At 39.6% G+C, this 12,921-nt stretch overlaps 1 protein-coding gene across 2 annotated transcripts; it reads left to right on the plus strand.

Annotated features, from left to right (window-relative positions):
- The first annotated feature begins 8,552 nt into the window (after positions 1-8,552).
- rpl36 (ribosomal protein L36) lies at positions 8,553-10,690 on the plus strand. 2 transcript variants are annotated; one of them, XM_030372920.1, is made up of 4 exons: positions 8,553-8,658; positions 9,350-9,444; positions 9,661-9,795; positions 10,575-10,690. In XM_030372920.1, exons 2-4 carry the CDS (start codon positions 9,352-9,354, stop codon positions 10,662-10,664), a joined length of 318 nt encoding a protein of 105 aa, XP_030228780.1. In that variant the 5' UTR covers positions 8,553-8,658; positions 9,350-9,351; the 3' UTR covers positions 10,665-10,690. The 2 variants fall into 2 exon arrangements, with proteins under 2 accessions (XP_030228780.1, XP_030228781.1); XM_030372921.1 differs by having other exon boundaries at positions 8,575-8,662.
- The last annotated feature ends 2,231 nt before the right edge of the window (positions 10,691-12,921 follow it).

Here is a 12,921-nt window from a genome sequence, read left to right on the forward strand (position 1 = left end):
TATTTTCAATGTTTTATTAATTTGTGTTTTTATTGCTTAAGCAAAAAGACAATCATTTAGAAGTAGTCAATGCTTGAGCTTTAATATAACCAAACCCCACTCTCTAAGTACTGAACTAACCGAATGTGTGCATATGTTCATAGGAATGCACTAAAAAAGTACTTTCAGGTTCAGGAAAAATAATGAATGGCAAATCACAATCTTCTCTTTCTTATTCTGATTAATGCGGATCATAGTTTTTCACTATATACCGCCACCTACTGGACCACTATACTGGAGTGTGTTACAAGGACGTTGGCAAATGATACTTTAAATCAGAGGTCTTCAACAGGGGATCCGCAGAGGTACTGCGGGGGTCGCGAAAGTTTTGGTTGATTAGACATTTTATTAGGGGTCCAAGCCAACAGGTTGGATCCCTATTGTTTTTGTAAGGATTTTTATTATTTACCCCGTAAAAGTGGGACTACAGCCCAAACCGTAAATGGTGCACACGCGCCAATTACATGACTAGAACCAGGTCCGGCACCGCTACTCAGATAACCAAATCCAGACATGCCGGCCACTAGGTGGCGCTATACCAAGGAGAAACACGTTTGGGGCTATAGCTCCCACACCGAACCTCCCACAGTCAAAAACTTGTACCCACATATTCACTGGAGTCTGCTGCATCTTTTGGCATAGGCCACGCCCATTTGCGTCAATAATTTTTTTTCGCAAAATCGCGAAACTGCCTTTTCCCTACTCCTCCCACATTTCTTGACCAATCAACACCAAACTTTGCGCACGGCATCTTCAGATGCACACGCAAAGAAATCATAGACACTTTTTTGATCCGACCTTCGACGACGAAACCTATTCAGTCTATTCAATACTTCATTCACTGCCTCTTCCGTGGTCATTACAATATTATGAATATACTGCGTCGGGGCCTCCGACGTCTCTCCCTCTTCCACAAAAGGTAAAGACAAGCAATGGTGGTTATCTTGATGTGGCGCGACAAATTAGACAAAACTTGCACAGTGTTGAGTGATGTAAATGATGAGATAAGAGACGGAGATGGGTCGAGTCAGCTTTACTCTCCACTTCAAAACAAACCAGTGTTACTCGAACATGAGTTCAAACGAAACTGTCGAGAATCGGAACTGTCGTAAAACACAACAGTATTAAACCGGAACTACCGTAAACCGGAACTGTTTAACTTAAAGGTACGGGACTCTCTAAATCGACGCCACTTCGACCTGGGCGGGACTTTACGTCCTACGTCACTCGCTATGGGTTTGCATGTGTGCGCGTAGCCGTTTGTCTCAGGGATCTGTGCACGAACTCCCTTGCACTACAGGGGCCGGTTGCACCAACTGGGCGTAAGCCTGGTCGTAACTACGCCTGGTCGTAACTTGGCGTTCTAAGTTCAACCTAACCGTTACGCCGGTTGCACCGACTGGGCTTAGCGTTCTTTTCACTAAGACCAGGCGTAAATCCTACGCCTGGTCAGGGGCAATGCAGCTTTACCACCATCCTTGCAACGCTTCGCTAAACTGCATTTCAAAGCACAGCCGGCGATATGATCCGTGTTCACAGATCGACTGCCTGTCGGGAAGATATTATGGAGTCAGAACAGTCTCATTATTAATGAATGCACAGAGAAGGATTCACAAATGTATTTTGTGATTTATACATAAATTACTCTCTTCTCACAAATACATTTCAATGCACACACAAATGGATATCGGCATGTATAAATGTAAAATAAATCCATAAACAAAAATAAGTTTCACAAACATATTTCTGATCCACACACAAATATGTCTTGTTTTAAATAAAGGTAATATAAATCCATAAATATATTAATTTAAAAAAGATTTGCAATTTTCATCAAAAATGTATTTGGATGTTGTTACATTTATGTACAAACTGTTAAACTTGAATTTACAAGACGCTTTTCATTTGTGAGCTTGTTTGCATTTGTGTGTGAAACTGTCTGCATTTATGTGTGGATTTTTGAGACTCTCCTGACGTCGCTAGATTCACAAATGCATTTTTTTCAACAAGGAACTCTCTGTAGCCAATCAGATGCTTCCCTCGTTTTCAGCCAATCACATGGCTGCAGTTCCGACCTCTGAGTCCAGCCTCCAAGCCTCCCGGTTCTCTGTCAAATGTCTACTCTATCGGAAAGAACATGGTTTTTTGAATGATCGTACATAACAATCTCTAGGTGGTGAAGAAGTGAATGCTGCGTCACGACACTTTTTCCATCTAATTTCGACTGGGTTTTGGGATTATCGGTGCCGTTAAAGTAGTAAACGGCACCGACGTAAAAACCCAGTCACAGCAGTCATGTGGTTGACTGAAAACGAGGGAGGCATCTGATTGGCTACAGAGACTTCCTTGTTGAAAAAAATGCATTTGTGAATCTAGCGACGTCAGGAGAGTCTCAAAAATCCACACATAAATACATAGTTCCCACACAAATGCAAGTAAGTTCAGAAATGAAAAACGTCTTGTAAATACAAGTTTAACAGTTTGTATATAAATGTTACAACATCCAAATACATTGTGATGAAAATTGCAAATATTTTTTTAATTAATATATTTATGGATTTATATTACATTTATTTAAAACAAGGTACATTTGTGTGTGGATTAGAAATGTGTTCGGAAACGTATTTTTGTTTATGGATTTATTTTACATTTATACATACCGATATCCATTTATGTGTGCATTGAAATGTATTTGTGGGAAGAGAGTAATTTATATATAATGTTTGAATGTGTTTGAATGTGGTCGATAGTGTTTAAATGTGTTAAATGTGTTTAAATGTGGTGGATAGTGTTTAAATATGGTTGATAGTGTTTAAATATGGTCTATAGTGTTTAATTGTGGGCGATAGTGTTTAAATGTGGTCCATAGTGTTTGAATGTGGTCGATAGTGTTTAAATATGGTTGATAGGGTTTAAATGTGGTCGATAGGGTTTAAATGTGGTCGATAGGCTTTGAATGTGGTCGATAGTGTTTAAATGTGGTCGATAGTGTTTAAATGTGGTCGATAGTGTTTAAAAATGGTCGATAATTTAAATGTGGTCGTTAGTTTAAATGTGGTCGATAGTGTTTGAATATGGTCGAGAGGGGTTTACATGTTTAGATGTGGTTGATAGGGTTTACATGTTTAAATGTGGTCGATAGTGTTTAAATGTGGTCGATAGGGTTTACATGTTTAAATGTGGTCGATAGTGTTTAATTGTGGTCGATAGTGTTTAAATGTGGTCGATAGGGTTTAAATGTGGTCGATAGGGTTTACATGTTTAAATGTGGTCGATAGTGTTTATATATGGTCGATAGGGTTTACATGTGGTCGATAGGGTTTAAATGTGGTCCATAGTGTTTAAATGTGGTCCATAGTGTTTAAATGTGGGCGATAGTGTTTAAATGTGGTCCATAGGGTTTACGTGTGGTCCATAGTGTTTAAATGTGGGTGATAGTGTTTAAATGTGGGCGATAGTGTTTACATGTGGTCGATAGGGTTTACATGTGGTCCATAGTGTTTAAATGTGGTCGATAGTGTTTACATGTGGTCGATATTGTTTAAATGTGATCGATAGTGTTAAATGTTCTTTTCCCTCACTCTCCACCTCATCCCTAACTCTCCACCTCAAGCTGGTGTGTAGTGAGCGTTCTGGCACCGATTGGCTGCCGTGCATCACCCAAGTGGGTGCTACATATTGGTGGTGGTTAGTGAGGTCCCCCCTTCACTTTAGGCGTCTTTGAGTGTTATTAATTAATATTATTCTTCATGTTTAACCTCTGTTTTCCTTTTATTCCTAGTCTGTTTTACATAGTTTTGAATGATGACTATATGCTCTGTAAGGTGACCTTGGGTGTCTTGAAAGGCGCCTCTAAATTAAATGTATTATTATTATTATTATTATAAATCACAAAATACATTTGTGAATCCTTCTCTGTGCATTCATTATTAATGAGACTGTTCTGACCCCATAAGATATCGCTGGCCGATTAGTCCGTTCTCAACTTTTAATCAGTTGTGAATGTTGTTTTAACTATGTTTATATGTTTTATATAGGCCGACACATTAAACAAATCTCTCCTACAGAACCATTCCCGTCTAAATGCCTGCTCGTCGTAAACCAGACATTACAAATACATATTTTAATTATATTCGTTTGCAGTGTTTTATTGTTAGGCATTAACACAATTGATGAATGACAATGAGTGAACGAATGAATTATTTATTTCGGTGTTTAACAGCATGTCAAGTAAAATAGTAAACAGCTGTTGTCACGAGGTATCCTAGCAACGCGGTGATATGCGCATACCATGGAACATTCACATGGCCGCACATGGCTAAGACCGGGCGTAAGTCCCGTTGGTGCAACCGGCGTTAGTTCCATTCTAACGCCAGGTCGTAACTAACCCTGCGTTCACACCAAAAGATGCATTTGCTGCCCGAACGCGTTGACGCCTGAGTTTTGCGGCGATTACGAGCGTCAGTGTCGTACGCGATGGAGGGTGGGTGAAATTCCTACAGTCTGTGATGATAGGCTATATTTCTATAAATTACTTAATATTACTAGCGATTAACATGACGAAACAACACGAACTAAGCTAACATTAGACTATAGCCATACCAGATAACGCCATACCAGCTAACCCTAACTATTTATATTAAACTCTGAACCATTTTGCAACAGGCAACTGTGTGTTGGTGCGTCTTATTGCTTCCCACGTCTGCGTCTGCGTCTTTCCCACTCCTGGCTAATAGTTTCAGCTTTTGTACTGTATATCAGAAATGATCACTCTCTACCACACTGCTGACTTGTTGATGTTTTGTGAGCACTCACGCATTTCTCTAGGTATCTTAAGTTTCCTACTGGAGTCATCAAAACTTTGGACTTTGTTATTGTAAGAAATATTGTGTTGCAAAAACACTTTGTGTCTTACCCGTTACCCTAACATTAACCCCAGTAACATTTCTTCATCATAAACTACAAGTTACGCAAAATGGCATACAAACATCCAGTCCAATATGAAAGAAAAAAGCTAGCTTCATTAAGGAATCGAACCCCTTATCCCCGCATTAATGAGTTGTTCTCTGACCACTAACCCATCAGGTCTTAGTACATGCGATTCAAGAGTTAACCACTTGACAATCTTTAAACTTCAGTTGCCTAGAAATTGTAAAGACAGTGATGTGTGTACATTGTGCGAGTATCCGTCACTCGCGATGTGTGTGCAGTCCAAAATGAAAGAAAAGACCTTTATGGCGACACATTAGTGCCATAAGTCACTAATGTGATAAAAGATGCATTCGGGCGTATTATATTAATCCACACGCGTAGATATTAACTGCGAGCGCGCAAATGATCTCTGCGCGCGCGCAAATTACCTCTGCGCGCGCAAAACAGCCTCTCGCGCGCGCAAATTACCTCAGCGCGCGCAAAACAGCCTCTCGCGCGTAACAGCCTCTCGCGAAAGATGTTTTTACGCTCGCTCGAATTTAATTTTGGCACTATGGGGGAGGGAACCAAGGCAGGGCGGGCTTTCCTATGATTGGCCGTTTCTGAAGCGCGATATTTGATTGACAGCCCTCCTCAGCCTTCCTCTCATTCAATTCTGAATGCTGATTGTTGACATTTCTAAACACAAGCCGGAGATTCCATCATTAAATGTATTCGTTTTCACGGTTATTCAGCTTCTTCTTCTCCCCTGGAAAAATACAACCGCATTGCATTGCTCCTTTAAACGGAAAAGCTAATTCGCAAGAGCGATATAGAGCTGTAAATATTTTGGACAGCGTTGCGTTTTGAGCTATTCGGCGATTTTGCATCTCAGCTTTTAGTGTGTGTGTGTGTGTGTGTGTGTGTGTGTGTGTGTGTGTGTGTGTGTGTGTGTGTGTGTGTGTGTGTGTGTGTGTGTGTGTGTGTGTGTGTGTGTGTGTGTGTGTGTGTGTGTGTGGTATTGTTTATTATGGAAAAGATCCGCTCAACGGGAGCATTTGTGCCAGGCAGACACACGGCAAACTGACAAATTAGAAATAGATTTTTTTGCGGTATCCCCCTGCTTCTGAAATGCGTGCACATCCTCACCCACCGCTCGTCCGCTGGTTTCCATCAGCATTCCACTGTGCGACCATCCCTGTTGCGTAATGCGGATTGCGTATGCCCTCATACATTGTTGAAATCATATGCTGGATGCTTTATTCTTTCTATCATGTGTTTTTTTGTTAATGATCGGGCTATGATAAGACCACATTGGCTATCGCGGACAAAAGGGGATAGTGGTTTGTGGAAATTGGGATGATTGAGCTCGGGACACGCAACTCAAAATCTCACACATGAAGGAACAAATGTGTGGTAGGAACTATGAACTAAAGTTCTCGCGTATGTTTACTGGGACCATCTACATTCCGATTGGCTGGCAGTCATTTACAGCCGAAACGCTACTAGTTAATTTGCATAGAGTTCAGCCGTTGTCTCTCATTTACAGCTTTACAGCTTTAAAGCTACCGCTCAAGCGTTTTATCGCTCCTATCGCTTTATCGCTCAGGTCTAATAGAAAGTGAAGGGGCGTTTATCGCTCAAAACGGTTTACAGCTTTTAGTGTGAACGCACAGTAGTGCCCTTTTTGCAATACAGTTTTTTCTATTTCCTCTTGTTTTAGATTTAAAATTCGTACCATGGCACCAATTCTCAATTAACAGTGTGTTGTTACTTCTAATGCCTGATAACTGCATTTTTATTATAACCACAAAAGCCCTCTCTTCCCCTAGACAATTTAGTTTAGTAAATACAAAGTTAAAATAAATTATTTTAGTAAATGTGTAATGCATAACTTTATATTACGTTGGATAATCACAATGTTGAAAAAAAAAGTATGTTACAGTATAATCTGGTATGAACAGTGAGACAAACTGGCATTTGAAGATAGTTTTGCTAATGTTTATTGTTTCTTCCCAGATTGACATATCAGTCATCAGAGAATTGGATGCTCAAGGATGTCCCTTCTTGAAAAACTGAGAAAGAAACTTAGGACAAAAACAGCAAGCCATGATGAGGAGTCTGAAGAGGACCCTGGGCCTTCAAGAAGCGCAAAAATAATGCTATAGCCTATATGTAGGCCTATAATGCATAATTTTTGTAAAGAAAATTACAAGAAATGCAGTTCAAAGTGCTCTTCAATGATAAATGACACACAGGTCAACTAGCTTAGCTAAACAGAAAGGCATTTTAAAGCATTAGAGAGATTTGTTAATGAAAGAAAAGATCCATAAAAGAATAAATCAGTGAATAACAAAAATTAGGCTACCTCAATTAGTTCCCGACATGTGAACTGGATTCGATTTTTGTCGAAGTCCCCTGAGATGTGGTCCTGCTCCTTCAAATCTTGAAAGATATTCATCCAGTATTGTGCATGGTGTTTTCTTAAAAATCCCCACCATTGTTCAATCCTTTGGTTATGATTACTTGAGCCGGTAATGTAGCATCTCTCAGAAAACTGGTCGTCATGGTAACCTCTTAAAAGTATCTGCATCTGCTCCACTGATCGGTTTTCTGTACCCAGGTCTGACCTGATTCGGGTGGGAATGCAGCTCCTTTTTTCCACTTCATCAAGGAAGTTGGCAGCAATAACACGGGGATTGCTATTTGTGGTGTAAGCATGTAGCCATATGACCATACGGGAAAATCCATTAACAGCACCATTAATACGGCTAGATAATGTGCAGAACTTTTTTTTTTTGGTGAATGCTCAGCGCCACCACCAGTAGCCTATGCATAACAAAATACCTGCTTCTTTGTCCCTCCTTTCCTTGCTCCTGTAAAATATTGTGAATGTCATTTTCTTTATCCAGTTCTTTTAATTTCTGCCTGTGCTGGTCAAATTTCTTACATTTAAATAAAACATGATTAACATCTTCTACAACTTTGCACCATGGTGTATCAGAGCATACACCATTACTTTTACCTATTATTGCTAGAGTGGAATTGAGTCCAGTATGACCTAATCTCAACCTTGTTATTACAACTTCTTATTACAACTTCGTCTGTTTAGCCCCTTTTGAGGTGATTATTTTCCCTCCAACCCTGCTCTGGTTCCTATGGTAGTATCTGGCTGAGCTCTCTGACTCCCATTCATCTTGCCACCATAACATAACCTCTGATTTAATTCATGATATAGTATCACCAATGGAATGTGAATATCTGTTTGGTCTTCTAATTCCAGTGCTTTTTAGCTAATTTATCAGCAATTTCATTGCCATAGATTCCATAGTGGCTTGGAATCCAACAGAACGGAATAACTAATCCAAATCTTAAATCATAAACCAATCAGCATCAGCAGTGTGATTTAAAGGGACCTTTGTTCATGGAACTGTCATTGGGTTAAACATGTGCCCGAAAAAATTACATTACTATTTAGAAATTAAATAATATTTCATATTTATTAAATAATATTTCATATTTATTAAATAATATTGATAACATTAAAGCATTTTTGTTTTATGGCATTAGTAATGTATAATGCAAAAATATATTAAAGCATTGCAAACTGGAACAACACCACACCGCTAGAGGGCGCTGGACAAGAATCCTTCTTTACCAACCGGCAACCTCACAACTCTCCTTCCTGTTTGACAGCCATTGAAGAAGGTCGGTGAGCATTCTTTTGCCGTGTTTGTATTTTTAAAATCGTTTAAAAATCTCTGCAATCTCGCCAATTTATGGCTTCATAATGCACTTATTAGTGAACTATAGCGGATTGAAACATACATAGTGAATATTGATAGAATATAACAAAGGCAACCGTCTTACTTCACTGAAGTAATCTTTGCCACAAAGCTATAGAATAGCGAACAGTAGCTTTCTGACGAGCTGGACCCCCTCTCAATAATTTCCGTTTAATGTCCTTTTTAGACGTTCAAATCAATGGTGCCAATGCATCAGTCTTGGCTCGGAATCCATTGAATTCCTAATCGTGAACGTTAATGTAAAGTTACAACATCCACGATTTGCTATTAAGCTAGCTTACTCTAAACTATAGCTCTGCTACAACTCTGGTCTCTAAAGCCGCCGGACCTTCTTGTTAATGGGCTGCAAGGATGATTGACTGTTATATCCATGGGGTATAGATGGATGTCAACTATCTGTGATGGGCCAGATAAAGCTGTTCTGCGGCCATTTCCTAGAAATAGACCGATATCGCTAAAGAATCGGGATTAATAAACCAAGGTCAATGTACACAATGTGTAGATAAAAAGGTTTTGAATTGTGTTCAATTAAAGCATAAGATGAGGTACTCTTTTAACACACGTTGGTATTTCTTTCCCCTCCGATCTTTCAGACATGGCTATCCGCTACCCAATGGCTGTGGGCCTCAGCAAAGGCCACCCAGTCACCAAGAATGTTTATGCTCCTAGGCACAGTCGCAGACGAGGCGTAAGTGTTTTTCCTGTCACCTGAAGTGTTTGGTATCTTTTTAATTAAACACTGTAGTGACTAAACTATTATGTTTTGCTGTGTTAAGGGAACTGGATCAAGTGGTTCCGCTAGGAGTACTTTTAAAATGTATCGGTCAATATTCAAGTCCATGTACTCATGAATGCCTTTTACCACTGTCATTCCTAAATAACACTGAACAATATTATCTTGCAGCGCTTGACCAAGCACAGCAAGTTTGTTCGCGATATGATCCGTGAGGTGTGTGGTTTTGCACCTTATGAGAGACGTGCCATGGAGCTGCTCAAGGTGTCCAAGGATAAGAGGGCTCTGAAGTTCATCAAGAAGAGGGTACGTGGAGTGCAGACAATAAAATGTTTTATAACTGAGACGTCATCTTGGTAAAGCTTTAAGTGAGGGTTTCCTGCAGCCAGTTTGACGGGTATATTGCCACAAATGTGAACTATAGCAGTAGCGCATTGGTCTTTATGATCATTGTGTAAAATACTTGAGTGATTTAGTCTTTTTCCCCTAAAACTCAAACACTGAATGCATGGTTTACAGAAGATTAAGGTCCTATTTACATTTTCTAAAGTGCAGAATCAGTACAACCAAGTAATTGACAAATGTTGGTGATGCCAGAAGGCCCGTACCATGGTTTAATCATCCAAATAACCCATCGTAATCTGGGTGAATACAATCAATATGCTGCTGCCTTGGTGCTCCCAGCGTACCATATTTTATATGCACATATACATGATTAATACTAGCTCCATATGTGCTCCATATGATTGACTCTTGGGTCCCTCTCCGTCACTCACTTTCTTATGCAAAGGCGGATCACTGTCATAAAGCACATTTTGATTAATATCTTTGGTTGTTTTATCCATTGTATGCATGTGCAGCCATGTTTAAAGTGCAAAGCACCTCTGTGGATGTTTTGTTTCACTCTGGAATAAATGAACAGGGTTACACACTTGCTATTAAAGAAGCAATTTCGGATGCAGCACACGGCTTAAAACGCCTTCATGTTGAGATGAAAAGTAAAGACCATGACATTGTTTGGTCAAATAGTGTTTTTTCATGAATAAATGCAAATACTGCACTCACTCTGAATTTTATGTTTACAGATTGGTACTCATATCCGGGCCAAGAGAAAGAGAGAGGAGCTGAGCAACGTTCTGGCTGCAATGAGAAAGGCAGCTACCAAGAAAGAATAAACTGTCAATAAATCTTTTTAAGATGATATGCTGTTAGTTACTTTTGAAATCTTCACTTGGTAGGAAGAAAACGTAGTGCTGAGCAATTCCAAAAGCCTGATTCCACTGATGCTGAAGGAACATTTGACTTGCATTGGGAAAACAGCCTCCAATTGTTGAATATGCAAAGTTCAAAATCCAATACAAAAAAATTCAGAAACTTCTTGGTTTACAGGATGTTGAGGTGAACTTGTACAATTGTCTTGAAGCAAGATAATTAATTAAATCTCCATTTGTAAACAAAGCAATCCTTTTAAAGGATCTATTTTTAGGGATCAATACTTGCTTAATACGTTAAAGGTTCCATGGCATGCTGCCAGGTGTGGTGTGATTAGCAGTAACAACACGGTGTCCGTTTGGTAGTAAAAAAAATAAAATAAAGGCCCTTGAAAGGTAGTAAAAAGTAACAAACGCAATTTGACTTGGTAGTACATTTTTACAGCTGAGTAGCCGTTAGAGTTGGAGTCGCTGGTCGCTATAGCGACGTAACATTTCCGCCTTTTCACCTCAGTTCTGTACGGCTGATGCTGCCATCCATGCTGGTTCGAACGACCAGCTTCAGCGAGAACGTGACGTAATTCCCTTGCTCCAGCCTTCCAGTTTGCTATTTGTGTCCGAGTTGGAACTATTTTGGAAAAAAGAAATAATCCAGTATAATGGTCCCCAGCCTTTACAGAAACATTAACATTGCAATAATATCTTGCCATTTTCGCCAATTTTAATTTCAACAAGTTCTGTCGTGTTTCTGTCGAGCCACGAGGGGTAGTAGCGGGCTAGTCATCATTAGCAACATAGCCTCTTTAGTAAACTATCTTGAAAACACAACTTAACATTGAATTGCACGCAAAGCATGGCCATGCAATGCATAAATTGGTGACCGGATTAAAGCAGCAATGAAATCAAGTGTGTAAGAGGATTTAAAATCGACATTACAACCCCCAACGTGGTACAAATAAAATACAGCTCAATCCCCATTGACTACGGGCGCAGCCATCTTCTTTGCTAGTTGTACGGATCTGCTCGCTCTACTTTGAAAGCGACGAGATACTACGACCGAAAGGGGGCGTGCCTCAGTGAAATGCCGCAAGAAAGCTGGGAGAATTGCGACTTTACCACTTCGTACATCCAAATGGATAGCAGCATGAGTTTCTAGCTCAGAATGGGTAAATGCAAGTTTTCACAAACATGGGTTGACGACCCGACATTTAAAGTGGCTGAAACCCCTGATGGGAAATGAGAGGCTTTTTGCTCGTTGTGCAAAAAAATGATGTGACATGGAACGGCATTAAAGCGATTAAATCACAACGCTTCGAGCATTGACCAGCAGCGGCTTCGTGCGAGGGGGAGCAGCTCTCTATTAGAGGTCTGCGCGTGACACAATATTCACCCCGCTCCCGCCTTGTACAGTGCCGCTCCTGCAAATAACAAATTTTTAGTCCCGCTCCCGCCCGCATCTAGATTATATCCCGCAAATGCAGGCAAGGATGGATGTTCACTTTCTGTCTCAGGAAAGCCCTGTCCCTTGGCTTGGAAAAAACGAGCGCGCACATAATTCATTAGGCTACCAGTATTGGTAACATATTTATTGGTAAGCCTGCATGTTTTCAACCATACAAAACATTAAATAGGCCTCAGTAACATATTAAAAAAATAAAAACTCCGCAGGTCGGTACCAGCACGTCTAAATGAAAAATGAAAGGTAAAAGAAACAGCTGCTGCTTCTTCGACCATGAAGGAAAAGTTGTTGGAAAAGTAGGTTTTGCTTATTGATGAGGGCTTCATGATAATTTGATATTTTACTCTACCCTCATTTAATTTGCCGGAGTGCAGTGTATCATCTATGGGGTCAGAACAGTCTCATTAATAATGAATGCACAGAGAAGGATTCACAAATGTATTTTCTGATTTATATATAAATTACTCTCTTCTCAGAAATACATTTCAATGCACACATAAATGGATATCGGTATGTATAAATGTAAAATAAATCCATAAACAAAAATAAGTTTCACAAACACATTTCTGATCCATACACAAATGTACCTTGTTTTAAATAAATGTAATATAAATCCATAAATATATTAATTTAAAAAATATTTGCAATTTTCATCACAATGTATTTGGATGTTGTTACATTTATATACTAACTGTTAAACTTGTATTTACAAGACGTTTTTCATTTGTGAACTTATTTGCATTTGTGCGTGAACTGGTCTGT

This window comes from Gadus morhua, chromosome 12 (assembly GCF_902167405.1).
Source record: "Gadus morhua chromosome 12, gadMor3.0, whole genome shotgun sequence".
NCBI lineage: Eukaryota > Metazoa > Chordata > Actinopteri > Gadiformes > Gadidae > Gadus > Gadus morhua.

Bases quoted from the DNA above. Each gene is read 5' to 3' on its own strand.
- rpl36 (XM_030372920.1), top strand. From the start codon at position 9,352: ATGGCTATCCGCTACCCAATGGCTGTGGGCCTCAGCAAAGGCCACCCA. The intron at 9,445-9,660 runs GTAAGTGTTTTT...ATTATCTTGCAG, and splicing joins GGCACAGTCGCAGACGAGGC to CGCTTGACCAAGCACAGCAA. The intron at 9,796-10,574 runs GTACGTGGAGTG...TTATGTTTACAG, and splicing joins TGAAGTTCATCAAGAAGAGG to ATTGGTACTCATATCCGGGC.